This window comes from Carlito syrichta, unplaced genomic scaffold, assembly GCF_000164805.1.
Source record: "Carlito syrichta isolate Samal-C Ts95f unplaced genomic scaffold, Tarsius_syrichta-2.0.1 Scaffold316858, whole genome shotgun sequence".
NCBI classification, from domain to species: Eukaryota; Metazoa; Chordata; class Mammalia; order Primates; family Tarsiidae; genus Carlito; species Carlito syrichta.
Window position 1 is genome coordinate 104971 of NW_007260954.1, and position 26179 is coordinate 131149.

A 26179-nucleotide genomic window follows, 5' to 3' on the forward strand; every position below is an offset into this window, starting at 1 on the left:
AACCCTTAAACTGTACCCCACAAAACTATAATAAAAATACTGATTAATTATTAAAAAAAAAAAAAAGAAAATAGATGCAATGAATATATACTGAGCAAAATTTGCGTGCTAGACTGAGCTAAGTACTACTTATAGACATCTAGATCTATATCTATGTCTATGTTATATCCATGTTTCTACATACTCAATCCTCATATCAATCTGCAGTTGCAGAAGACTCGGCAGATTCCCAAAGTATACAGCTAATTTGTAAAAGAGTTCAAATTTGGAAAGTGTTTTCAGTGATTTCAAAGCCTGTGCTCATTCCACAGCATCATTTGTATTGAAAAATTAATATAAGTACATGCTTTTTCTTGGTGAAACATTCATATGAATGCCTCCTCAAAATTAACTTTTATTGACAACACTGTATAATATTCTTCCATAAGAGACTTTTCAACTACTGAAGAAGTGGATAACTTTCCTAAGTGACAGATTATTTCCTTGAAATGCATTATTTGCTTCATATAGACTCTATCAACATTTAAGACCCCCAGGAAACTCAACATACAGAGGTGAAAATCTGCTCATCTTATATCTAAATTTATTCAGCTATGGTTCAGAAATTTTATTCTAGCTTGATTTAAAAAAAAAATTAAATGCAACATGGATCTTGATTGTTTTCTCCTTGCATAAAATTTGTCACTGAATAGGTAATATTTTTCTAAATCTTTCCAAATAACTTTACCTTGCTTGGATATCCAAAAACTACACAAATTTGCTTATGAGATTAAAGAGAGAAATCTGAAAATGTGCACCCATTAATATATTTTTTACAATTTCTACAATTAAATCTCCAAAATCTTTTGCTATTTGAGTTTTTATGTAGAACACTTCAACTTCTATCTCAATAATATGTCGATAACTCATATGTTTTCAGACTAGTGAATTGTTATTACTTCCCACATGACAGAGGCAGGCCTTCTGTGCTCTGCCATTCCTAGTTTGTGCCCGTGTTATATCAATTATGGGCTACAAGTGATTGAATCTTTAACTTTACTGTTTTAGACATGGTGTATGCCTTACTGCCATTTGGGGATCTGCAATGCCTACTGCTACATCTGACAGAGGACTGCAGCTGTGAACTGGCTTAAGCAAATTTAATAGTACACAAGTCATGGTTTTGGCTGTTAACCATGGCCCTCCTCTCAAAAATCTTTGAGGTATGTGAAAGTTAGTTACTCTATTCCTTGCTGCTAGTTTGTGATGACTCAAATTTCAGAGTAAATTCTGCTCCATTACATTTATTAAACAAACATTTTTCAGCAAGCAGTACAAAAAGATTACACAATCTGTTGTGTAAACTCAATGAAACCCCAGAAGTTTGTCATTTTAAGACTGTATCTACCACCATGCATAAAAGGCTCACCAAGGAAGCAACAGCAACAATCCAGGGGCATGATCTCATTACCTTAGAGTTAGACTTAGGTAACCAGAAGTAGGTCTACCCACAGATGGACCAAAGACCATTTAGAGTACTAACAAGACACTATTTTCATGTATGAAACTCACTGTGCTTAGGCTAATTAGGCTTCAGATGTTGACTGAGTTCCAATGTATTAGCCTCTGAACAGTGAGGCCTTGTTGAAAAAAGACTAGGTAGAACTTGCTGTCTGTATATTCTTTATCAAGGTAACTGCCTCTGTAGTAGAAGTAGAAATTCACATTATTTATATAGCCTATGCTAAAGTGTTTCAATGCAAAATTGCTCAAATACAAAAACCATAACAATTGTGGCTCAATAAATCAAACATTTTCCCAGTCTACAAATACTGGTTTAACACCTACCCGTGTCAGACACTGTGCTAGATACCAGGATCACAGAGTTAAATAAGATATTGTTCCTGCTTGCAAGCAGTTGACAATCCAGGGGGAGAAGCATTAACAAAGTGATGATGATAGTGCAAAGTAATACATGCTAGAAGAAGGGCACATCCAGGGTGCCACTGGGATCCCAAGGAAGGCAATTCCATCAGATTCAAGACTGTCTGGCTTAACTTTTTAGAATAAATGAGTTTTGAGGTCGTATTAGAAGGTTAATATAAATTAATTCATTAAGTGGAGAAAATAATTTTAGATAAAGAAAATAATAATTTTAGATAAAAGTAGCAAAACAGATGTGAAAGTACAGAGGTTTGAAATCTCACGATCCATCTTAAAAACTGTTAAGTTGTTTGGAATGGCATGTGAGGAGTGAGCAGAGCACAGAGAGTTGAGTTTAAGGAGACCAGCTCGTTTAGGTTTTAGGCGTTAAGGTCAGTTTGAACTTTTCTGAAAGACATAGGATATCAGGGAAGAGTGTTATTAAGGAAGTAATGTACATTTGCAAAATGTCATTCCAAAATCAATGCGCAGGATGGGTTGAAACAAGATTGTGATGGAGACAGAGTCAACGAGGGAGCATGGACATGAGAAGTGGTAAGAGTTTGAACTAAGGCATAAGCATTGAGAATAGTGAAAAAGACAGATTCAAAAGTGAGAACCCAAAGAACTCATGACTGAGTAGGTATAGAGAGTGTGAGAAAATTCTAGAATATCTCAGAGCCTTGGGCAACTGCTTGGACAGTGCTCCTCACCATGTGCATGCATTCAGACTGATGAACTGAATAAATGATTACATTCACAGGGGCTCCAATATGAGGCATTTATTCTTTATTATATGAAGCACTTCCGATAAATTGGTTTACCTTTGGCATTTGATAATTTTAAAATATACATGGAAAGGATCTGTCAGGAGCTTTTTATTTTATTATTTTATTTTAGATTCAAAGGGTTTTAGATCTGCAGGTTTGTTACCTGGGTATATTGTGTGATGGTGAGGTTTGTGTTTCATCACTCAAATGGTGAGCATGGTACACAACAGGTAATTTTTTCCTCTTTGACCCTTCACACTTTGGGAGTCCCCAGGTCTGTTGTTCTCATTCTTAAACCCATATATGCCCAGTGTTTAGCACCCTTTTACACATAAAAGTGAGAATACGTAATATTTAGTTTCTGTTTTAATTTGCTTAGAATGATAGTCTCCAGCTGCATTCACATTGCTGCAAAGGATATCATTTTGTTCTTTTTATTATGACTGCTTAGTATTCCATGGTGTGTATGTTCCATGTTTTCTCTGTCCATGCCACACTGATGGGCATCCTGATTGGTTCCATGTCTTTGCTATTTTGTGAATAGTGCTGTGCTATAGTGTTGGCGTCTTTTTTTTTAATGCTCCTTTGGGTATTTACCTGGTAATGGGATTACTGGGTCGAACGTAAATCTATTTTTAGTTATTTGAGAAATCTCTAAATTGCTTTCCACAGGGGGTGAACTAGCTTACATTCCCACCAACAGTGTAGGAGCATTCCCTTTTCTCTACAACCTCGCCAACATCTGCTGAGGAGCTTTTGCATGTGATCAGATACTAATATACCCCTGACGACCCTGTGGATTCTCTTCATTCCTCTCTTACTTTGCTTTATAGGTACATTCTCTTTTACTTCTTTAAGCATATTCACTAGAGATGTGTGTCCTTGATGGTCAACCTAGTAGTGATTACAGTTTATCAGGATACATATTTTAGTTCTGCAAGTATTACAAAGTATGATTTTATAAAAGCATGCTAAATAACTTGCATAAGAATAGCCTAGTACACAGTTCTCTCCAGGCGTAATTGTCAATAGCTTAGACTGACTGGAAGTCAAAAGTGGTAAGCAAAATAAAATGCGTTTTATAACTATATCAAAATTGTGAATTATTATAAGTGACTATCTCTATGCAGAATCATTGGTTTATTGACTCACCTATGTATATACTACAAAACTTAAAACAGGAACATTTGAACTATACTATAATTGCTTCCTTGTACAAAATATCTTTTCCTTTAAGGCACAGCTAAAAATTCCTATATAATATCCCTTTTTTCTAATAAAATATGAGTTTTTCCTAAAAATTCTTTAAATTTTTTTATAAAGAATAAACACCGGGCAGGAGTGGCAGTAGTGGGAAACTACCAGGGGAGAGAAGGCACACTTCATCAAGAAGAGTACCTACATTTATAGTATGAACATTTATATACCTAACCCTGAATTATGCCCCACATATTTAAAATAAAATTATTTTTAAAAAGAAAAAAAAACAAGAATAAACACTGTAAAATCAATATATACAATCCCATAAACAGTATGGTTAACTGGGAAAGCAGTTCTATATCACAACAAGCCAGTAACTTGCATAGATCTAGAGAGTCACAAAATCCACAACTCTAAAATTCATGTAACAATGTTGCAACATACAATTTAACATTTTAATGTGATTCAAAAGGTGTTTTAGTATCTTGAAGATTATTAAGAATAAGATCTCAAAAGTCAATTATCATATTGTGCATGTTTGAAAATGTCACTTATATTAAATGCTCTTCTATTAAGTTGAATACTAAATAACATATTACTATACCAAAGTCAAAGAGTACAGGCAGTGAAGAAAATTCAAAAACAAAATGATTTATTGTTTCACCAATTCTTAATAAAATACACTGAAAAACGTGTATCTTCTAACTCTACATGGAAAATAAAGTAAAATTATAAGAAATTAGTTATAAAAAGTTACATATCAGAAGTAGATAAATTTCCTACAAATTAATGTATTTGAATATTTATATTAAGGAGATGAAGGGTAATTGTTAAGAGTATGCAGTAACATCAACATGCTAAATTCTAAATTCTAGGAGTACTTTCCCTTTTTTACAATATGACAACCTATACATTTTCTGATTACAGTTACAAGAAAACATGACATGACAATATTAACAACAGGTTTGCAAAAGTGAAGTGAATGCTATTTGTATATAGAGCACTTATACTATTAGTCATTTTTACACATGAACAATTTGTCAGGTTTAAGATGTCTACAGTTGAATGAATTTTTCCAATAAAAAATGCAATTTCAAAATTGTGTTATAGGCTCATTTCTGCCAACATGTCTTCTAGCATGTTGCTTTAGTTACAATAACTTAATCGGGGGAAAAAATGCCTAGAAATTAACATTTTAGCCAGCAAAAATAGCATTAGAAGTTTTGCATATATTTTCTGATATTTCAGTAGTGCTTTAGTCCCTTCTCAAATCTTAAACAGTATAACTTTGAATTGATTGGACTCACATATATCACACTTCTGTTAATGCTGCCAAGTATAGATGGATAAAGTGATATGCCTAGAGTCATATTCATTTTTGAACTACTTTTTTCTAATTTATGTTACATTAACATATAAAATTTGAAATTATGAATCTGGAAACAATTCAAGAAGTTCTTTCTTCTCACTGTATTTCCAGGAAGAAGTGAGGAGCAAAAAGTTTAGAAAGAATTATTATAACACATCTAACCATTACATACTATATATTTAGAAGAAACTGTTTTGGCTGTTCATCAAAAAGAGATGTTTAGCAGAACATACATTCATTTTAGGATGCAAAATATGCTTTTGTATTTTGGATAATTATGAAATTATTCCTTAGATCATATATGTAATAATATACTTTTAAAAATATTTATTTAATGATCAAAGAGAATATCCCTCCAATATTGTATTGTTTCCTGCTGTAAGTAATAACCTTATATGCAGGTTAAAAGGATTACAGTTAAAAATAGGATAAAATAAGCCGGGCTCGGTGGCTCAGCCTGTAATCCTGCGCCTTTGGGAGGCTGAGGTGAGTGGATTGCCTGAGCCCGCGGGTTCGAGACCCGCCTGGGCAGCGAGACCTCATCTCTACAATAAATCAAAAAATCAGCTGGGTGTGGTAGCGTGCGCCTGTAGTTCCAGCTACTTGGAAGGCTGAGGCGGAAGGATCGCCGGAGCCCAGCGGGTCGAGGCTGCGGTGGCCGGGAGCGGCCACTGTACACCAGTTTGGGCGACAGAGTGAGACTCCAACTCAAAAAAAAAAAAATAGGATAAAATAGTATCAAAGAATGAACATAACTAGTCACTAAAATAACTACATCATGCTTTATTGAACAAATAACTACATAATTTAGAAGACAAAAATTTACAAGACTAGTCAGTGTTTAAATGAGCATTGCATGGGTAAAACTCCATTATTCTAAATACAGAAAACATCTAAAATCACATTGCTTAAAAAGTTTATCTTACATATAATTTAATTTCTTTAACATGTTCATATGTTTAAAACAAACTGTTTCAGTCTCATCAGCTTTGGGCTCAGTTCCAATTCATCAAATTGAGAATGGCCGCAATAATATCCAGAGGAGGAGGTAGCAAAAAAAAAAAAAAAAAAGTGAAAGAACAGAAACTGGTTAACATATGAAGATGTTCTCATATAGTTTGATGCAGATGTAAATTTTCTATTGAGGAAAATTTTAAAATTACCTCTAACATATTATCAAGGTAAGTAATAAATCAAAAAGATATATCTTTACAATGTGAACATGTGTATATATGCACAAACACACAACACACACACACACTCAACTCTACATCTATCTTTCTGAATTTTTATCTTTCTAGACTCAACTTTTTTGAGAAAAAAAAACACAGAATAAAGTCCTAGAAAAATATAACCCAGTTTTTAATCATACCTTGCATTCAAATCTTTCTCCAATAAAATTCTTAGTGCTGATAACATACATATTATCAAAAACTAAATCCCCCATGGAGTACATATGATGTTAAAAAAATCTTCATCATCTACTATCCCTAAACTTAAACCTTCATAGTAATCTTCAAATTCACCATATGACACTTCATCAGATTTGCTGCAGGCATCTTTCAATGTCTCTAGAAAAGATGATTTGATTTCTTCTTCTGTGGAATGGCCTGTAAAATAGTACTGACTATGAGACAGTTTCCTGAAAAGTTGAGTGAAATGACTAATGATGATAAAAGAGGAGTTAATCATCTCACAAAATCTTTTCAACAATTTTAAATCTTATGTCAGACACCCTCCAATTTATTTAAACTTGAACTAGAATCAATGGATTGCATTTTAATTGACCACTCTCTCTGTCCATCCCTTCCCTGCACTGATCTAACTCCAGGATCCTAGCATAAAAAATAAGATTTATTTTTAAAAATAATTATTTTTAATAAGAAAATAATAATTTAAAGAAAAGGAGGCTATAGTAGGTCATCAGGGAATACTTTAAAAAGAATGAACAAAGATTCATATATAATAGCAAAAAATAATCAAAATTCTGCAACACACTAAAACATTTTAAAGTCGAGTGCATTTTAAATAACAGTTTTAACTGGGAATAATACTTGAATCATTTGTCGAGCATGGTGAATAACATTAGGGTGAAAGTTGAATTTTTTCCACAAATCAGAGGTTGTCTAATGGACTTAGATAATAATGCATTTTAAAGTGCCTTTCAATCTAAAGAAACAAAATCTATTTTGGGTATCATGAAATTTGCTGTCTTTTACAAACATACATAAGAAATAGAAAACAAAGTGTTTTCTTTTAAAAAGCAGGTTGAATGAAAAATTACTAAATAATTATGCTATAAAGGGATGGTAATATAAAATAATAAAATGATTTTGTAATTGTTAACCAAGACTAAAAATTAATCAAGGTATAATCTATACAAAAACATAAACTGTGCAAGGAGTATTTTTCTTTTTGTTTACCATTCATATTTTTGAGCAGATGAGTTTTTAACAGATTTTTTCTAAGAAAAATATTTATTTACATTTATATTTCAAGTGGCCAAAAATTTTATACTTTTCTTAAATCCTCCACCCAGAAAATACCTATCATTTGTAAACAAACTTTATTTTGCTCATCTTAGAGACCAGAAAGTATTTACAACAAAAAATGTTAGCTTTCTAATACCATGACACAGAAATACACTTGGGACATTCCATTTCTATTAAACCTAAAGAATTTTTTTTCTAATATTTTACTTAAAGTTAAAAAAAGAATATTTTCTAGAGTTAAAATAAAATTATATGTAGTCTAAGAGCCTTAACCTGAAGTTAACTGTAAATCATAAACAACCTATACCCCTAAAATGGGCATGTGAATACATTATAATTTGTAATAATAGATAACAAATAGAGCACTTTTTTCTTTTTAAAAATACAGGTTTTTTCTTTTTAAGATTATTTAGCTTGCTAGTTTGTCATCCTTAATGTGAATGCAATGACAAATTATGCAGCAGATAAAAATAAGGTGGCTTAATGTGGATGAACATGGAAGGAACTCCAAAACATACTGTTGGGTATATAAAACAAACAACATAATGTTATGTTTAGTGATCTTTCATGCACAAAAGAATCTTCAAAAAGTGTTAAGATATTTATAGATGTATACAGCTATGAGAATTTTATAGAGTTAGGACTGAAATATATACATGTTAAAAGATACTTTTTACTTCTATGGAGGAAAATGTAATGAAAAGAGGAGAGTTGTGATGGAAAATGCTTATAATAAGAATGCATTTATATGAGTAAATTGATTATGTAAAACAAAAAGAAAAAAATGTAGTAGGAAATGAATCTCTAGGGTTACTTGGAGAAATTTACTATGTTCTCAAATTTCAAGAGATGCATGTATATTCATCACGTGTATAACCTCATCCCTAGAGAAAGACATTCCCTTATTTGGCCTGAAATCCTCAAGTCTAGATAACTGTTTAGGCAAATACAGTAAAACTAGCACATATAATTGTCTACTCTCTAAATCTATTCCATTCTTTTAAAATTAATACTGCATTGTCTTCTAAGGAGGAAAGAAGAGTTATATCTTGATTATAAATATCAAACAAATAAATACAGACAATAGGCCAATAACTTTTAAATAAAGAAAGGCAAATAGCTCTCAAGTTTCTGGAGTTTAAAAAAATGGTTTATTTCCTTGCTAATGACCTCAGTCTATATTTTAAATTAATAGAATTTAATTATATGACTTTTATTAACTAAAATTTTAGAAATACAATGCATTTTGACTCATAATAATTACCTGAAATTACTTGAGAATGCTTCTTTGCACAATAACATTTTCTTATGTCAATAATAGGCACACTGCCAGTTTTGTTGAAATCCAGTTTCATAAAAACCTTAATAAAGAGATAAATGTTATTTTTTGATGAAATCATTAGACAACATGAAAACCTAATTTTTTTATTTTATAGTAGATTATTTCTAAGCTACAGACAAGGCAATTTAAAAATACTAAATTGGTATATGGAAGAAACATAAATACAGGGGAAAAGATACAATAGCCAGATATCAGGAAATCTACACTTAAGTAGGAAGTTCTACAACTTTCTAGTATCCTGGCCTTGAGAGAGTATCCTAACCTGTTTCCCTGGTTTTCCTCCTGCAAACTGAATAGGTAGGTTAAAGAACTCCCAGGTAACTTCCAGCTCTAGGATTCACAAGAAACTTATAAATGGTCTAAACAATTGCCAGGAGGACTATTTTAACTCAAGAAGTAATTTATTAACCAAACTTTGATTTCAAGTTTTATTTTCCTTACATAGTATTTTTCTTGCAAATATTTTGTTACTAATATCAGTGAGAAAGTGAAATACTTTTTAAATGAGTTTTGTTAATAATTTATTGAAATTTAACACTACCTTTTGAAATACTACTTGTGTTATTGTTCTTCTAATTCAATGCAACTCTGAGTACCATAAAACATTTCAGTGGAGGCTGGGCGCAGTGGTTCATGTCCGTAATTCCAGCACTTTGGAAGGCCAAGGCAGGAGAATTGCTTAAGCCCAGGAGCTCGAGACCAGCCTAGGCAACATAAGGAGACCTCATCTCTACAAAAAAATTAAAAATTAGCTGGGCGTGGTAGTGTGTGCCTGTAGTGCCAGCTAATGGAGAGACTGAAGCAAAAGGATGGCCTGAGCCAAGGAGGTCGAGGCTGCAGTGAGCCATGATTATGCCACTGCACTCCTGCCTGGGCAGTAGAGTGAGACACCAGCTAAAAAAAAATAATGATAATAATAAAATATTCCATGGGAAGATGATTAGGTATATAAAAACAGACAAGCTACCAAGATATACAGAAACATACTAGCTACCCAGAACAACATTCTACATTTGCAGAAGAGTTAAACCTAGAATTATGTTTGTTGATTACAGTATTTGTTCACAGACATATAGTAACTATTGTAGATAGAATTGTATTCCTACAAAATTCATATATTGAACTCTCATCCCCCATACCTCAGAATATGGCTGTATTTGGAGGTAATTAGGTTAAATGGAATAAGTTAGGGTGAGCCTCTATGCATTACAACTAATTTCTTTGTAAGTAGAGAATTGGACACGATCAACACAAAGGGAAGACCACGTGAGGACACAATGAAAAGGCAGCCACCTCCAGGCCAAGGACAGAGGTCTCAGAAGAAACCAAATATGCTGACACTTTGTTTTTGTACTTCTAACTGCCAGAGCTGTGAGAAAATAAATTTCTGTTGTTTCAGTCACACCATCCGTGGTATTTTGTTATGGCATCCTAAGCAAGCCTAAGCAAGCAAACTAATATAGTACTTTATAACTCTTCTTTTGTTCTCTGTTCTCAGAAACAAAACAAAACAAGAGACAAAACTCCAATTTCTATTCCTGATACCCAAATCTACCACCAGGTAGATTTGTAAAGTACAAATAAGTACAAGTTCATAAATATTACATGGTGAATTTGTACAATTTGAAGTTTTTTACTGTGTCTCTTGGTCAGTAAAGGTAGAGATTTTGATATTTCTATTTCAGATTTTTACCTGATATAATTGTTTATACTACTTTATACAAAATAGTTTTGCTTCACTATTAGATACATACACATTTTATATTAGACATATACGAAAGAAAAAGATTGCTACATTTTCAAAAGTAAACTCTAAAATAAACTCATATAGTTTTCTATAAAAATCAGGGCTCTTGTTTTTAATTCCAATTTAATATGATCATTATAATCTTCATTTTAATATTTAGCATGCATATTATAAAGACCAGAAAAATATTTTTTTAGTCATCATCCGAAAATAAAATGTCTTGAGCATCGACACTGGGAAAGTCACAATGCTAAAAATTGTATATGCATTATCTCATTTAACCTTTATACCAACTCTATGTTAGGAAACTGAGGCTCAGGAATATTTTATAAAACATAATAGTCACTGATTTCTGGAGGCAGCAATTTATGGAGTTAGTGATTTATTAATCAAGATTTGATTTCAAATTTATTTTCCTTTTATAGTACTTTTCTAATACATGTGATGTTATTTTTTTATTATGGACGGACTTGTATGTATATGTGCTTGTTTGGGTTTTATTTATTTATTTTAATAATCAATATTTTTTATTATGATGTTGTGGGGTACAGATAAGGGTTAGGTATACAAATACGTTTCATTCGGGCACCCTATTGATTAGAGGTGCTTCCCCATCCCCAGACAGATATTTGCTTGTTAATCCCATCTCCCTCCCCCGCCCATAGTTTCCCACTACTGTCAGTCATTTTCTTATGGTATTAGATTGGATGTTCAAGGTCCATTATATGAGTGAAAACATGTGATACTCGGACCTTTGTTTTTGAGAGGTCACTCAGTATTATACCCAACACACATTACAGATAAATAGATTTTAAACATTTTAAATGGTAATTTGTTGAAGTTTTCAATAATAAGCCTAACGGTCTATTAAAAGTAACACTTTGAAAGATTACTTTAAAAAGTTACCTTTCGAACAAATGATTTCCTATATTCATTCATTTCACCAATAATGGAACGTCTGAATTGTCCGTAATCTACCTTGCCATTACCATTGCTATTGCCGTTCTCATTCAGAATTAGCCATGCAGACTCAAAATCCTAGAAGCAATCAGAGGTCACTGTTACATCTTCAAGTTATATAAGGTCACAACAAAATTATTACATATAGACATATCGCTATGTCTTTTGTAGTCCTTGATATGATAGCTCACTTAACAAGAAAATATCAAAAGTTACAAATAAATCCAATTAAAGCTACTAAAAAAGTTATTTAAAGGAAAGCTGTGGTAAACAGTTCTGTAAAGTTAAAAATAATTTAGGAGTAGCAATCACTCACAAATTTTCTTTTTAAGTTTTATTTTTGATTGACAAATAAGAATAGTATATATTTATAGGGTTCAATGTGATGTTTTGATGCATGCATACAATGTGGGATGATCAGGATATTTAATATATCCATTACCTCAAATATTTATCATTTCTTTGTGGTGAGAACATTTTAAATCCTATTTTTAGCTATTTGGAAATATATATTATTATTAACTATAGTCACCGTGCTGTGCAATAGGTCACCAGAACTTATTTCACAAACTGAAACTTTGTACCCTTTGACCAATTTCCCCCCTTTCCTTGTATATCAACTCCCCACCATGCGCTGGTTACAAATTTATCTTTTAAAGTTCAATTTATACTGTTGGGGGGGGGTTATCATTTACTCAGTTTTGAGTATTTATTTTTGTTTGTTTGTTTGTTTGTTTGAGTTGGAGTCTCACTCTGTCGCCCAGACTGGAGTGCAGTGGCCACTCCCAGCCACCGCAGCCTCGACCTGCTGGGCTCCGGCGATCCTTCCGCCTCAGCCTTCCAAGTAGCCGGAATTACAGGCGTGCACTACCACGCCCGGCTGATTTTTTGATTTAATTGTAGAGATGAGGTCTCGCTGCCCAGGTGGGTTTCGAACGCACGGGCTCAGGCAATCCACTCACCTCAGCCTCCCAAAGGCACGGGATTACAGGCTGAGTCACCGAGCCCGGCTGAGTATTTACTTTTAATGTATATCTATGATAATTCAAAGTCACTTCAGGTCCCGGAACACCTCTAATAACATTAGAACCACTAATTGTATTCTGTTATTCTTCATGCCTGAAAGTATAGATTTAAGTGACTCTGGTACTATTCCATAATTTACATTGAAAGGAATAATTTAAAATAAATCCCTTATGTCAATTTTTTCACTTTGCCATTACCATTTGATTCTTTGGCAAATGTACTATTTCATAGAAAGTTCTATTCACAGTGTTCCTGATAACAATGAAATTACAGCATGTGTTTTCTCAAACTCAAGAAAACATATTTTTGGTGTTTCAAATCAAATCATTAATTTTACATGAGAAGGTAAATAAAACACCTAGTGAGATGCTCAGAAAATAAGTACTCAAAAAATATCCTTTTCTGCTCCCTATTAATTTTTTGGAGTAAAACTCTAATTGGAAAAATTAAATCTCAAGATGCTCTGCCTTCCTTCAACTATAATTGTGTGTGCAATTGAATTGAAGATGAGCCCGACCTTTAAAACCATGAGTAATATGAACAGGAGACAGATTTGCTCACCCAATTCATGGAGGACTAGAATTAAAAGATATTTCTTTAAGTTTAAAATAATTCCTTTCAATAATTAAGTAATTTAACACAATCAGCAATAATTTTTTTATTTTTTATTTTTATATTTTAAAGATGTGGGGTACAATTCAGGATTAGGTATACAAGTGGTAATTGTACAGGTAACATTTGGGCCTCCTTTTGGTTCCCACTTTGCCTAGTTTGAGATCAGGTACTCAATTGATGTTGTGTACCCTCCTGCATTCCAGCAGTATCCCACTACTGACAATTCCTGTCTTACAGCATTATGGTAAAAATTCAGGGTCTGCTTATGAGTGAGAACATGTGGCACTCTGCTGTTTGTTTCTGTGACAGATCATTGAGTATTAAAGACTCTGAATCTATCCAAGTTGTTGTGAAGTCCATATGCTTGTCCTTTATGGCTGTGTGATAGTCCATCATGTATATGCACCATATTTTTTTAATCCAGTTCAGTTTTGATGGGTGGCACGGTTGGTTCCATGTTTTTGTTATTGTGAATAGTGCTATAATAAACATGCATGTGCAGGTATCTTTTTGGCAGACTGTTTGAGTTACTCCCAGTATATTGCTGAGTCATATGGAAGGTTATTTCTAGTTCTTTTATAAATTGCCACATTGTTTTCCATAGAGGTTGAACTAGTTGCATTCCCACCAGCACTGCAGAAGCATTTCCTTTTCCCTGCATCCTCACCAGCATCTGCTGCTGTTTGTTTTATTAATGATGGCCATTCTTACTGGGATTAGGTGGTATCTCAATGGGGTTTTGATTTGCATTTCTCTGAGGATTAGTGAGGCTGAGCACTTTTTCATGTGTCTATTGGCAATTGGCAACACATTTATATAACTCTAAGATATGGTACAGAATAGAAAATAATTCCACTGAAAAACATCTGAGGTAAATTCATTGATATTATCACCATATAAATTAGGCTCTTTGAGGTGCATATCCATTTTTTTATTTCAAATCAAGCAGAACAACTATGCCTTCCCAAAAACATTCACTAGTTCCATGATTAGACCCAGGTTAAGGGTTCTTATCTTCTTATTCTCAAGCCCTTGGTATACGCTTATCCTTGCATGAGCAATTTCCAATAATGGTAAGAAAAAGAAAAAAAAAGAAACTATTATTTAAAATATAGGTAAAAGAGGGAAGGCTTAATCATATTTTCTTAATATATGTTTTTCCAATGTTAAAAGTCTTATATAATTATTGTAGTTTTTATTCCTAAATCGAATCATAAATATGTAGCAAATTCATTAAAATGAGAAATATTGTAATGATGTAGAAAAAATACTAAATGGGGTCTTATTATCTGGCTTCTAGTTCTGCATGAGTTATTAATTACTTGCATGTGGTACTATGCTATTTTACATATAAATTAGGAGGGAGGAGAGCTATTCAGAGAGGCTGAGGAGAATCTAAAGAATCTCAACAGACAGGTCTTCCTAGGTTTCTCTGCTCGGTCTATTAGTATTAGACTATACCCTTTTTGTCCAATCACATTCCCATGCATAAATCACATCTATCTTATATATATATATGATATCTTAATATATCTTCATATTTATATATGTTTTCATCTACAGTTCCTGGCTTACAATCCCCATAGTACTTGTTACAGCCTTTTGTGACAACGTTGGGGCACTTTAGGCCTCAGAAGCAGGTTTCAGAAAACAATCTCACTCTCTGACCTTCGCCCACTCTACTTTCAACTGCTTCTTTCTCTCTTCAAGGAAGACATCTTTCCGTGTCTTTCTGTCTCAGAGCTGGTCATAAAAAAATTTTTCTGACCCACCTTGTCTGATTATGAGCCATAAGACTCTCATTTCGGAAGGGGTCCTGCCCATACCCTGGAGGAAGGAGTGCTGCACAGAAAGGTCAAGAAGACTCTGAACAGACAGGTCTTGCTGGATTTCAATTTTCAGTGCTCCTTTCACAAAATACACTATCATCTTGTGAAGTAAAAAGAAAACAACACAAGAGAATCATTTATCTGAAATTCTTGAGGCAAATGTGTTTCAAATGCATATACTTTTATTACGTGTGTGTGTGCGTGTGTGTGTGAGTGTGTGTGTGTGTGTGTGTTTACTTTTAGAATAAAATCCAACCTTCTTAGAATGGTATGCAAGACCTTAACGTGCCAGGCTTACTTCTCTCCTTTTCTTACCTTGTCTTTCCTTCCATAGGTTTATCCATTCAAACTAATGCCTTCAGCACTTGATATAGGTTCTATATGCCAGGTTCTATTCGAGATGCCAGGAAAAAAAACCAGGAAGCCAGAAGTATCCTGGTCCCTACCCTGATAGGACTTGAGTTCTACTGCAGTTAGAGACAATACTTACAAAGTGACATCAAAAAAAAAAAAAAATGGGGAATTGGTATAGCAAGGACCAGGGATCAGATAGAGTTACTTCTGTAGACAGAAGTATCAGGGTAATGCTCTTGATGGAGAAGCTGTGGACCGAATAATGAAAAATCCAGCATGCAAAGATCTAGTGGAAGATTACTCACAGCGAAAGGAACAGTATGTGTGAAGACTTACCATCTACAGTTTCAGGAACCAGCCACACACTCTTTCCCCTCCAAGCCCACCTATGTGTCTCTTTTTTGTGAAATAATCATTTTCTGATCTACAGTCTTCTTCCTCCCTTGTCTAATTAATTCCTCTTCATCCTTCAAGCCTCAATGTGAATGTATCCTCCTCTAGAAATATTTCCATGAACTTTCCTCTTCTTCCCCGTAACCTAGCCTGGAATTAGGTACCTGTCCCGTGTGTTTTGAAAACATTCTCTATTTAATACATATTTTGTTTTATGTTCATTTTCCTTTGATTATGACAAACTTGAGAGTATAGAGTATGTCGTCTCAGAGCTTAGCACAATGCCTTGTTATAAGGCTCTCCATAAAGACATGATGGATGAATGAATGTCAAAATTTTAAAAATCAATAGGACTTGTTGCCTGATGCTTAACACTTACCAGAGTATTAAAAAGGAAGAAACAAATGAACTACTAAAATTTCAGTAGAAAAGAAAATAATGTCACCTAAGAATATTATTCACTGAAGAGAATTTTCTATGGCACATACCTTTTCAGGCACTTCTAAGTTAAATACTTTTAGAGCTTGCTTAAAATCTTCCTTATCTAGAAGTCCATTTCCTTTTTTGTCCAATTGCTGAAAGTATTTTCTCAATCCAGTCAAAATACGCACACCTCTTTTATGTAGTTTTTCTTTTAGCACATCTAGTCAATAAGAAGAGAGATGGAAACTAATTTTTCCTATACACAAATGTACCAAGCTTCAGTTGTCTCTGGTAAGAAAATTAAAGTTGATGCTACTGAAATAAGGGATGTGAATATTCACTCCAATCATGTGTATGACTGACAAAAGACTTTGGAAAATAGAATATTTTTAAGAGAGAATTAAATGTAAAATCACATGTGAAGATGCCAGAACTATAGCACCACTGTGTGGTGAAAGTGTTATATTTTATATGCAAGAAAATAATGTTCTACTTTATCAGCAAGAAAATTACCTGAATGTAACAAATAAAATCTTAGTTTTTTATTGTCTGGACTTATCTTTATCTAACAGCCCCACGTCTTTAATCTCTTTTGCCTTTCTTTGTTGTTATCAATTGAATTACAAAATTGATGCCAAGCAAGTCATTCAAAAAAATCAGTTCAACATTTTTAAATAGTTTGAAATCTACCAACTGTAATTTATATGCTAAGCAGCATCAAAGTTTTGGAATGCTATTCTATACTTACATACTTAAAGTAAATCTTCCTTCCAGAAATTCATAAGTTATATGCTTAAGTCCCAAGCATTCTTCTTGTAGCGCAATTATGTCAATGTAGCTTGTACCGTATTTATTTAGGAAAATATTGGTAACTTTACTAACATTGTTATATTATTAGACATTAGAGAAAATAACAAATGTCACTAGATTCAAGAGTAACAAATATTATACTGATCATGATAGAATAAGAGATAACTGTTTACTAATAATGGCAAGTTAATGGAATAATTGAGTTCAAATACCAGTCTCAGACAACTTTCAATTCTGTTTCTTGCCTTCTTACTCTTACCTTTAAATGAAAAATCAAGATTCATCAAATTCATAAATTGTATGTTAATTTCTGTGATTACTTGTTCAAAGCATTTCTTGCTCTAGAGATGAGATTCAACAAAGAAATTGTCTATTTGAGCCCAGAATATGGCAGTGGTTTTATAAGTTTGCAAAATGTCCAAAGCTCACATATATCTCATTTATTACCTATAACAACACTGAAAAGTTAATAAGGAAGTTATAATCCCCATTTTAGAGATGAAGAAAGAGGTGGCAGTTATGTCTCCAAAACCATATGCCCAAATAGGAATCTGGTTTCCAGACTAGTATTTTTCTTTTACACTAGATCACCACAAATCTTTTTAGGATATCATCCAATGTATAGGACAAATATCACAAAAATTACTTTTACATTTTATTGAGTTCGTAAGACTCATATTATCTAGTAATCTCAAAAATTCTTGAGTTCTTAATTCACATAACACTAATTTTTCAGTTAGGATCATTAAAGTAGAATAAATCCTTAAATAATTTAAATAAATATATATTAACTTTTTAAAAAGTAGCAAATAGGAAATACAAATCAAGTGCTATTGAAATATCTGCAAAATACTGTCTTACTAATGGTTTTAACCAAAGAAATGGTTAAAAATTCAAGCTACTAGGGAGTACAGTAATAACATACCTTGAATGGCCTTGAAGACCAACCTATCATCAGCTTCTTGACGGATTATATCATCCTCATGTTTCACAGAAGCAGTTCTGCAATTGACATGTTCACAGTGATAAAAATGTATTCTATTTTGCAATCATGAGTTTGGAAACGCTAAGCTTTTCTCTGCTCCAGACTCAAAGAAACTTCCAGCAAAGTTGGAAAAGTGCTTAGAATTTAATCAAGTCTGAAGCTTGCCTGCTACTTTGATGCCCAGGAAGATTAAATCAAGAGTGAAAATCCTCAAAACCTTCCAAGGACTACCTTTAAACATATTCATTTTTATAAACGCTTCAGTGTTCTTTTAAATATTTAGTTAAAACTATTAGATTTAAAAGCAGTTTCACTTTGAAAAAAATAAAATGTAAAAATCTTATTTTAAAAAATCCTCCTTCCCAAATGCATTCATTTTTAGCAATATAGTAAAGAAAAAAAGCAAACTTTCTTACAACTAATTTATGAGACATAGCTTCAAACAGATATAACATCGCAGAAATATATATATAATAGTGTTTTAAAATCACAGGAATATACATATTATTTATTCACTATGTAGTTTATCAATCAATGAGCACTATTAGGTCAAAATCCCAGCAGGACCTCCAAAATGTTAGGTCAGACCAGCTGGGGTGTCTACGATCTGGTGCCATGGGAAAGACACAAAGAATTGAGAGACAAGATCCACATCTCCACGGTAGGGGAGGGGGCCAAAGTTAGGAAACATGGCAGCTATAGTTCAATGAGTACATGACCTGGACAGTGCTCAGCAAAGCAATGGCAAATGGTTGCTTGAGGTTGAATGCTTTTAGACCTTCCCTTTGATGGGGGGTAGATCACTAAGGTGACTGGGTGGTGGTCTGTCCAAGAAGGGGACAGGTAAGCACAGGTACTGATGTCAGGTAATGGATGGCAGGCAGATGGGTGGGTTAGTCACATGATTGCTGCCATGTTGATGGAGTCTGTGTCATGAAGGTCATGAAGAGCTGATTAGGTTAACTTGTTTACAAAACAAGTTGGGGAGGGGGTTGTGAAATAATTATTAATAGCTACCTCCGAGAAACCTGTTCTATCCTTGATTAGAGGGTAAGCTAGGTAATTTTAAGAGTATATGACAGAACTAGGCAGTGTAAACATGGCTGCTGTTTGGCTATATTGACCCCACCTTATGTCCTTTCAATACTATAATCATATAGGATGCAAGAATTTTTAATGCTAAAATAAAAGCATCACACTAATAATGTGGAAAAATAGTTATAATATTGTACTCTTATCCATCTTTTAAAATGTATTACTTTAGCAGCATTTGGTACAATAAAAATGCTATTTCAGGGCAACCTCCTCAGGTCCCCTCCCACTGTGGGAGCTTTTCTATCCTCTTAATAAATCCTGCTTTCTTGGAAAAAAAAAGTTATAGCAAAGACAAATTAATAAGGAATCCTTAGCATACAATGGGATATTTAAAATCTTTAAATTGATTGTAACTGTTCCCACACATGAGGTGTATTTATGTACAAGATAGTACATAAAATAGACACACATAGCTATGCTATTTTTAAAAAATATAAGTCTTAACTAAAGTCTAAATGCTTTGTGATAGAAACTTACTTTAAGACAATAAAAAACAGTGTTTTCACTTACTTTCAAAATGACAAAAGCATATATGACTTACTTGAGAGAATCCAAAGCAACTTGATTGATATTTGTGATTCGGAGTATAAGTAATATGTTTTCTTTTATGCTTTCTGGAAGACTAGGATGATCAGAACTCAAAAATGTCAAATTTGCACCCTAAAGAAATGAAGAGAGGAGTTATTTAAAGCTAAGAAGTATATAAAAAGTAAAAATAAAACTAATTAATTTAAAATATTTTATTTTGATTATATGTGACATTGCGTGTTTTAATAATGTAAAAAAATATGTTTGATGAATAGTTAGAAACTATGCAGGCTTCACCTAACACTATAGAAAAAGGAACTAATCTCTCAATTAGAACAGTTTTCTATTTAACAATCTATGTGAACAAAAAAGCTAGCTATATAGAAAACTCAGATTTTTTTTATAAGAACCATGTGAAAAAAAGAACAAACTATTCCACAGAAATTATGTTATCCCAAAATACAGAAATAGAGCCACTGGCCTACAGAATAATGTGCCTCAAATGGATGATCTGTGAAGATTCACCATACTCTTTCACCTGGTCTTTTGATGACAGACATTGCATAACTATGAAACCCAATTTTAACCTAATTAGAGAATAAAAACTTCAGCAACAAAATTGCACCAAAAATGTGTAATCCAAACTCAGAAATTATTATTTTATCAAAATAAAAGAATTAAAATAATAATTTCTGAGTGGTTCAACTAAACATGATCAGTATAAGGGCAGATACAAGTTTAAAATAGGGGCTTAATTATTCCTATTGAATCAGGGAAAGAGATTTCCTTCCCCTCCTTTTTCTTAGAAGCATTTACTTTAGAAAATTTGTAACTGTAATGTGGGTACTTTTCCTCCCTTTGAAATGTATATAAATTCTCTTGAAAATTAGATAGGTCTATTGTCAGCTTTATAATCTAGAAAAGTCTTTCTCAAGGACCTCTCTTTGAAATGTAAACATCAAGGGAGACAGCATCCCTTTTTCCTAGTTTCTGTAAGAGGGTAGGAGCCTAAATTTCTTAGGCATTTTTCTCTAAGTGTAAAACCACCTCCTGTCACAAATATGTGCAAAGTTTGTTTTTCTCTGTATAAAGCCAATTAGCTAACACAGATAATCACTCCAATTACCAGGTAAATCTAGATAAACTATGTGTGGCAAATGGTGCTGTCAAGTCCTCTTACATTATGTATAGGAGTGGAAAGGGGGGTGATCCCTTTCCTCTCCATGATAAGGTCATGGCCCACATCTCTATAACAAAAGATAAGTTTATCAGAGAAAAGCACAAAAGTATAACAAATTTATTAATGTGCATGAGCATAGAAGCCATATCAAAAAGATGACTCAAAAACGTCCAGATGGTTGACATATCACTGGGGAGAGAGAAGTAGGGGAAGCCATACCAAAAAAAATTGGCCTAAAGACAAGATAATATAAATGATTCTCTGTGGATATCTAATGGAACAAACAGTAGCTTGTGGGAACGTTATGGAAAGCTGAGGGGTGGAACTGCATTGTGAACAAAAGTTTTCTTATTATGCAGACACAGTCTCCTGAGTAATCTCGGAGCTGCCCTCAGAAAACAGATGAAATCTGTCTGATCTGGGTGAAGATTCCTGGTCTCTTCTCTTTTCTGGTGATTAATACTTCCTACTTATTTGATGAGATTCCTGGGAGGTGGTCTTAATTCTATTTCTTTTGAAAACATTTTACTTAAGCAAATAAGGGGGAAAAAAGAGGATCAGAGAGGTAAGGAGCTGAGGAAAGGTCAGAGAGAGATCTTGAGGCTGCTTCTTCAGTTCACTGTGTCAAAGTCCCATATTTTGGGGTATTGTCTTTTTGACATATCTTGGGGTATTGTATTTTTTACTATATAAAAGGGTGAGATTTCTATCTTTACAATGTCTTACCAGATTGGCTGTGAAGTGCATCACATTCTGGTGTAACCTTAATTCAATAAAAAAACTACCTTATTTCTCTACTAACTGTGAGAGCTTTTCTGGGTTGGGAGATTTTTTTTTTCATTTTATTTCTCCAACACCAGCCATGTGAGTAATCCTTAAAATATTTTTCACTAAGAATGCAGGAAGTAGTGAAATATAGTTTCCCAGCTAAGGTTATACAGGGATTCCTTACCTGATTTACTAGTTAATGAGGGCACTTGGGTAGAGCTCCCTTGCTGGAGCTTCCACCTTTGAGCAGCTTTCTCTTTACCTCAGTGCACTGTACGAATATTTTTATTTTGTATAAAAACAACTAGAAAAATGTTGAGAAGTACTTCACTAAATATCTTCTTCCCATTATTTTTAACACTAACAGCTTTTTAATGGTTACTTTTAAAGACTTCATATATCAAATCCAGGAGAAGTTAAACTGCTACCTAATTAACATCCAAAATTGAGACTGTAAGTAAGTAAATCAAGGCAGAATCATCCAAGTAGGACAAATAGTACTTTGAATTTGCCCCCCCAAAGCTTTGAGGCAACTACTTTACAATGTTTTACTGTGTCAAACATAAAGACAGTAATATATATATATATGCAGATATTAATACCACAAAGCAATTAAAAATAATTAATGTGCAATTTTAAAATGTACAAAGATGCTTCTCTTCCCTAAAACAGGTAGCTTTATATTGGTAATTAGTAGCAAGTAAATTACAAAAAGATGGCAAGATACTACCAAATTTCTCTTAAGATAGTGTGGCAAAATAACTACCAAATGAAAATTTTACAATTTTCTTGGTTACTCATCCCAGAGATGAAAACTAGATTCCTACCTTCCAAAAGACAATGTTTTCTGGAGGACCATTAAATTAAAGTTCAATCGATGTGAATATTCCTAACAAAGATAATCTGGGGGACCATTAAACTAAAGTTCAATCAATGTGAATTATCCTAACAAAGATAATCTCTGACAAGAAAATTAAATATGCCCCTTTTTATTTTCCATAAAAAGAAGAGATTTTTTTGGTTTTGTTTTTCAAAGGTAAAATGGAGAATTTTTTTTAAATCTCAATTTTAGGAAACTTTTAGACATGTTTGACTATAAAGTTTAATAAAATTAACCTACACTTCAAATATAAAGGTTTGTGTTTTTCCCCAATGGGCAAATATTTCAGATCTCTGGCACTTGGTGAAGCCTTTTGGAAAACTGGCTAACAATGTGTTGCACTGTCAAAGCTGTTGGCATGCGGGAACAGTTTATATTCACCATGATCCTTTTGCATTTATTTACTCTTTCACTCAGTCTTCATTGATTAAGAGTCTGGACACATATAATGTTTTCTTTATCTTAGTGTTTTTAATTTAAAAAATAGAGATATTAAATATATATCTTTGCAGGGAACACCAGTGGTTTAAGCACTCATACAAGTTGCGATTTAGCCAATTTAAATCCATTCATTCAGTGAATATATCTTCAGTGTCTACTAAGTACTTGTCACACTTCAGAGCACTAAGAACATGGTAATGTCTACTCACACACAAAGCATCATACATGTGGTTTATGTGTGGCCTTCCTTCCTTCCCATCTTTCCTTCTTCCCTTCTTTCCACTCTCCCTCGTTCTTTTCCCTTCCCTTTCCCGTCCCCTTCCTTCTCTCCTTTCCTCCCTCCTGTCTTCCTTTCTCCCTTTCTTTCCTTTTTTCTTTCTTCCTTTCCTCCCTTCCCTTCTCCCTCCTTCCTTTCCCTTCCCCTTCCTTTCTCCATCTTTTCATTCTTCCCTTCCTTCCTTCCACCTGCTCGTCCTTCCCTTCTTTTCTTCCCTCCCTCCCTCTTTCCCTTCCCTTCTCCTTCCCTTTCCCTTCCTTCCCTCCCTCTTTTCCTTCCTTCCTTCTTTCCTTCCTTCCTTCCTTTATTTTATGAAAATCATAAAAGAGTTCCACATCTGATTCAAAGTAATATGGAATGAGATAGTGAGAATAAATTATAAACTATACTAAATTATTGGAGAGATCAGCCCAGACTTTAATCACAGGATAAGCTTTAAATATTGCTTCTGCAGGTTGTGAAATATACGTTGGAGCTGATTTTATCTACATCTCAAGAGGCAGGCTTGAGTGACATATTTAATCCAAAGGAGGGAGAGAGGGAGGGGAGATATCAACCTTCTCTTACTTATTGTCCCCACCCTCCTTGCCACAGCATTCCTAACATTGGTTGAAAAATCTGAGGCTATGTGCAGCTTTGTAAAGGACCTAATACTGTTGATCCCTATGTGTTACACTTCAACCCTTTTCATCCTCTATTCTTTATACCACTGCACTTACCCCAGCCCTATCCCTTGCACTTGCTATATGAATCCCTCTACCAATACTCCAGGCACTAATCAATATAAATATAGGAATACTACTAATTTTCACATCAGATCTAGCTGTCTATTCAATTCCATGATCAGGATGAGCATCCAATGCAAAATATGCATTCACTGGAGCACTTCAGGCAGGAGCCCAGACAATCTCATGAGAAGTCCTAGTTATTCTTCTTATTCCGCTTAATAAGTGGATTTAAGAATGATTTAAAACTTAAAATTACTATACAAGCTGTAATATTATCTATGATCCCCTCATTCTAGGGAATTCTTTTGGAACACCATATGTCAGGAGTTTCCCAGGGTAAAGTATCCCAGGGAAAAGTCCACAAAGGACAGGCTAACAGACATATGACAGCTACAGAGCCAGTCCCCTCCACATGGAGGAAACTGTGCATCCTCAGAGGACAAACCTGCCTTAGATGGAAAGTTACTTCTGGTGCAATTGAGGTAGTCAGTCACCCAATGATACAGGCTTACAGAGCCTTTCAAAACACTAAGAGGACAAAGAGACTCTGGTTCTCTCCCTGTAGGCTGCAGATCCCATCGTCGGCAGCCTGCTCTTCACATGGAGCTCAGCTGTAGACTTCGCTGAGGCATCACTGCACTCTGGGCAGCTATTGTGGCCCGTGCCTGAGGCAATCCACGACTTCAGACCTTGAAGCCCCTGCGAGCAAGATCTGCTGAGATCTACTACCACCATGATGTCCTGCCAGGCCATGGGTCTCCTCCCGTGTGCCTTGAGGCCACGTCTCCCTCCCCTTAGGGGCAGGTGAGCAGCTGAGATAAAGACCATCTGGAGCGATGGAATAGCACCACCTGCTGGCGATTCCAGGTAACAACACTGAAAGGGGAAAAACAGAAGCCTGACAGACACAGGCCAGATCTGAGTGGTAAATGGGGCAGTGGTGAACTGAGTGATGATCTGAACTGCCCTTCACAGCAAGCCAGGGGCAACTGACCCTAACTGTGAACAAACTTACCAGCCTGAAAAGACAGCTAGAAATCAGAGCTGAAAGGACATTCGACTTAAACGAAAAGTCTCAGAGTGTGCTTGATTGGTTCTGTTAGTCTACTGACTTGATTCTATTCCTTCGGTTTTGTTCCTCCCCTCTTTTTTCTCCTTCTTTTCCCTTCTTTTCTTGTCTTTTCTTTTCTCTGTAAACCCCATCTTTGTATAGAGGAATAGCACACCAATAAGGAGGTTGGTAAGCTTGTGAGTTAGCAACATTGTACATCTTAGTTTTCTTTGGATGAGAGTTGGTTAGTTTGTAGCTGTGGTCTATTGTTTTTATATGTTTCAATTTTTGTCTCTCTCTCTCCATTTGTTGGTACACTCGTCTATTTTCACCCTTACTCCTCTCTCTCTCCACTCCCCTCTTCCCCCACTGTCTGCTCCATTCTCTCCCCTCTGTTAACCTCATTTTATTTCAGGGAGTAAACCTACAACCCCACTGCACGGACAAATTCCAAGGCAGTGGGAAGTGGGTGTCAGATTATCCATACACCTGTCACTGGATACCAGGACGTGCAGATAGATTTTGAATCACAACTCCCCCTTAAGTAAATCTAAAAACTGCAAAAAGGACCACCCCCAGCCTACAGTGCAACTCCAGAATTGAACAAAGTAAGAGGACATACATAAAGAAGAATAGGAGATTGAACAAACAAAAGTAAAAACAACCCCTCCATCCCTGAATAACAGGATTAAAGAAGATGGTGATGTGGAGGGAATGAAAAAGTAGGAGGGGAAAAAAATGCACAAATGAAGAAAAACTAAAACAACAACATAGGTCTCACACAGACCACTGGGAGGACAGACACTGAGAAAACAGACTTTGGAACACAATGAAGAGCCCCCAGAATGACTGGTCATGTGCAACAAACCCAGACATCAAGACATTAATAGAGAGAATTCAAAAAATTGAAGGGAGACAAGAGGAAAATAGGAAGAAGCTAATGTCAGAAATAACAGCAGTAAAGAATACAGTGATGGAAATAAATAACAAACTAATAAGCATGGAAAGCAGAAT

The 26179-nt window shown here is 34.3% G+C and overlaps 1 protein-coding gene across 1 annotated transcript in view; it reads right to left on the reverse strand.

Annotated features, from left to right (window-relative positions):
* Nucleotides 1–6561: 6561 nt before the first annotated feature.
* CAPS2 (calcyphosine 2) overlaps nucleotides 6562–26179 on the reverse strand; it is a 62801-nt gene continuing 43183 nt past the window's right edge. The window contains exons 10-15 of the mRNA XM_021707371.1: nucleotides 19854–19972; nucleotides 18158–18234; nucleotides 16488–16642; nucleotides 11729–11860; nucleotides 8998–9094; nucleotides 6562–6851 (exon numbers count right to left, since the gene is read on the reverse strand). Of these exons, the coding sequence (XP_021563046.1) occupies nucleotides 6676–6851; nucleotides 8998–9094; nucleotides 11729–11860; nucleotides 16488–16642; nucleotides 18158–18234; nucleotides 19854–19972 (756 nt within the window). The 3' untranslated portion in view covers nucleotides 6562–6675. The remainder of the gene's footprint in view (nucleotides 6852–8997; nucleotides 9095–11728; nucleotides 11861–16487; nucleotides 16643–18157; nucleotides 18235–19853; nucleotides 19973–26179) is intronic.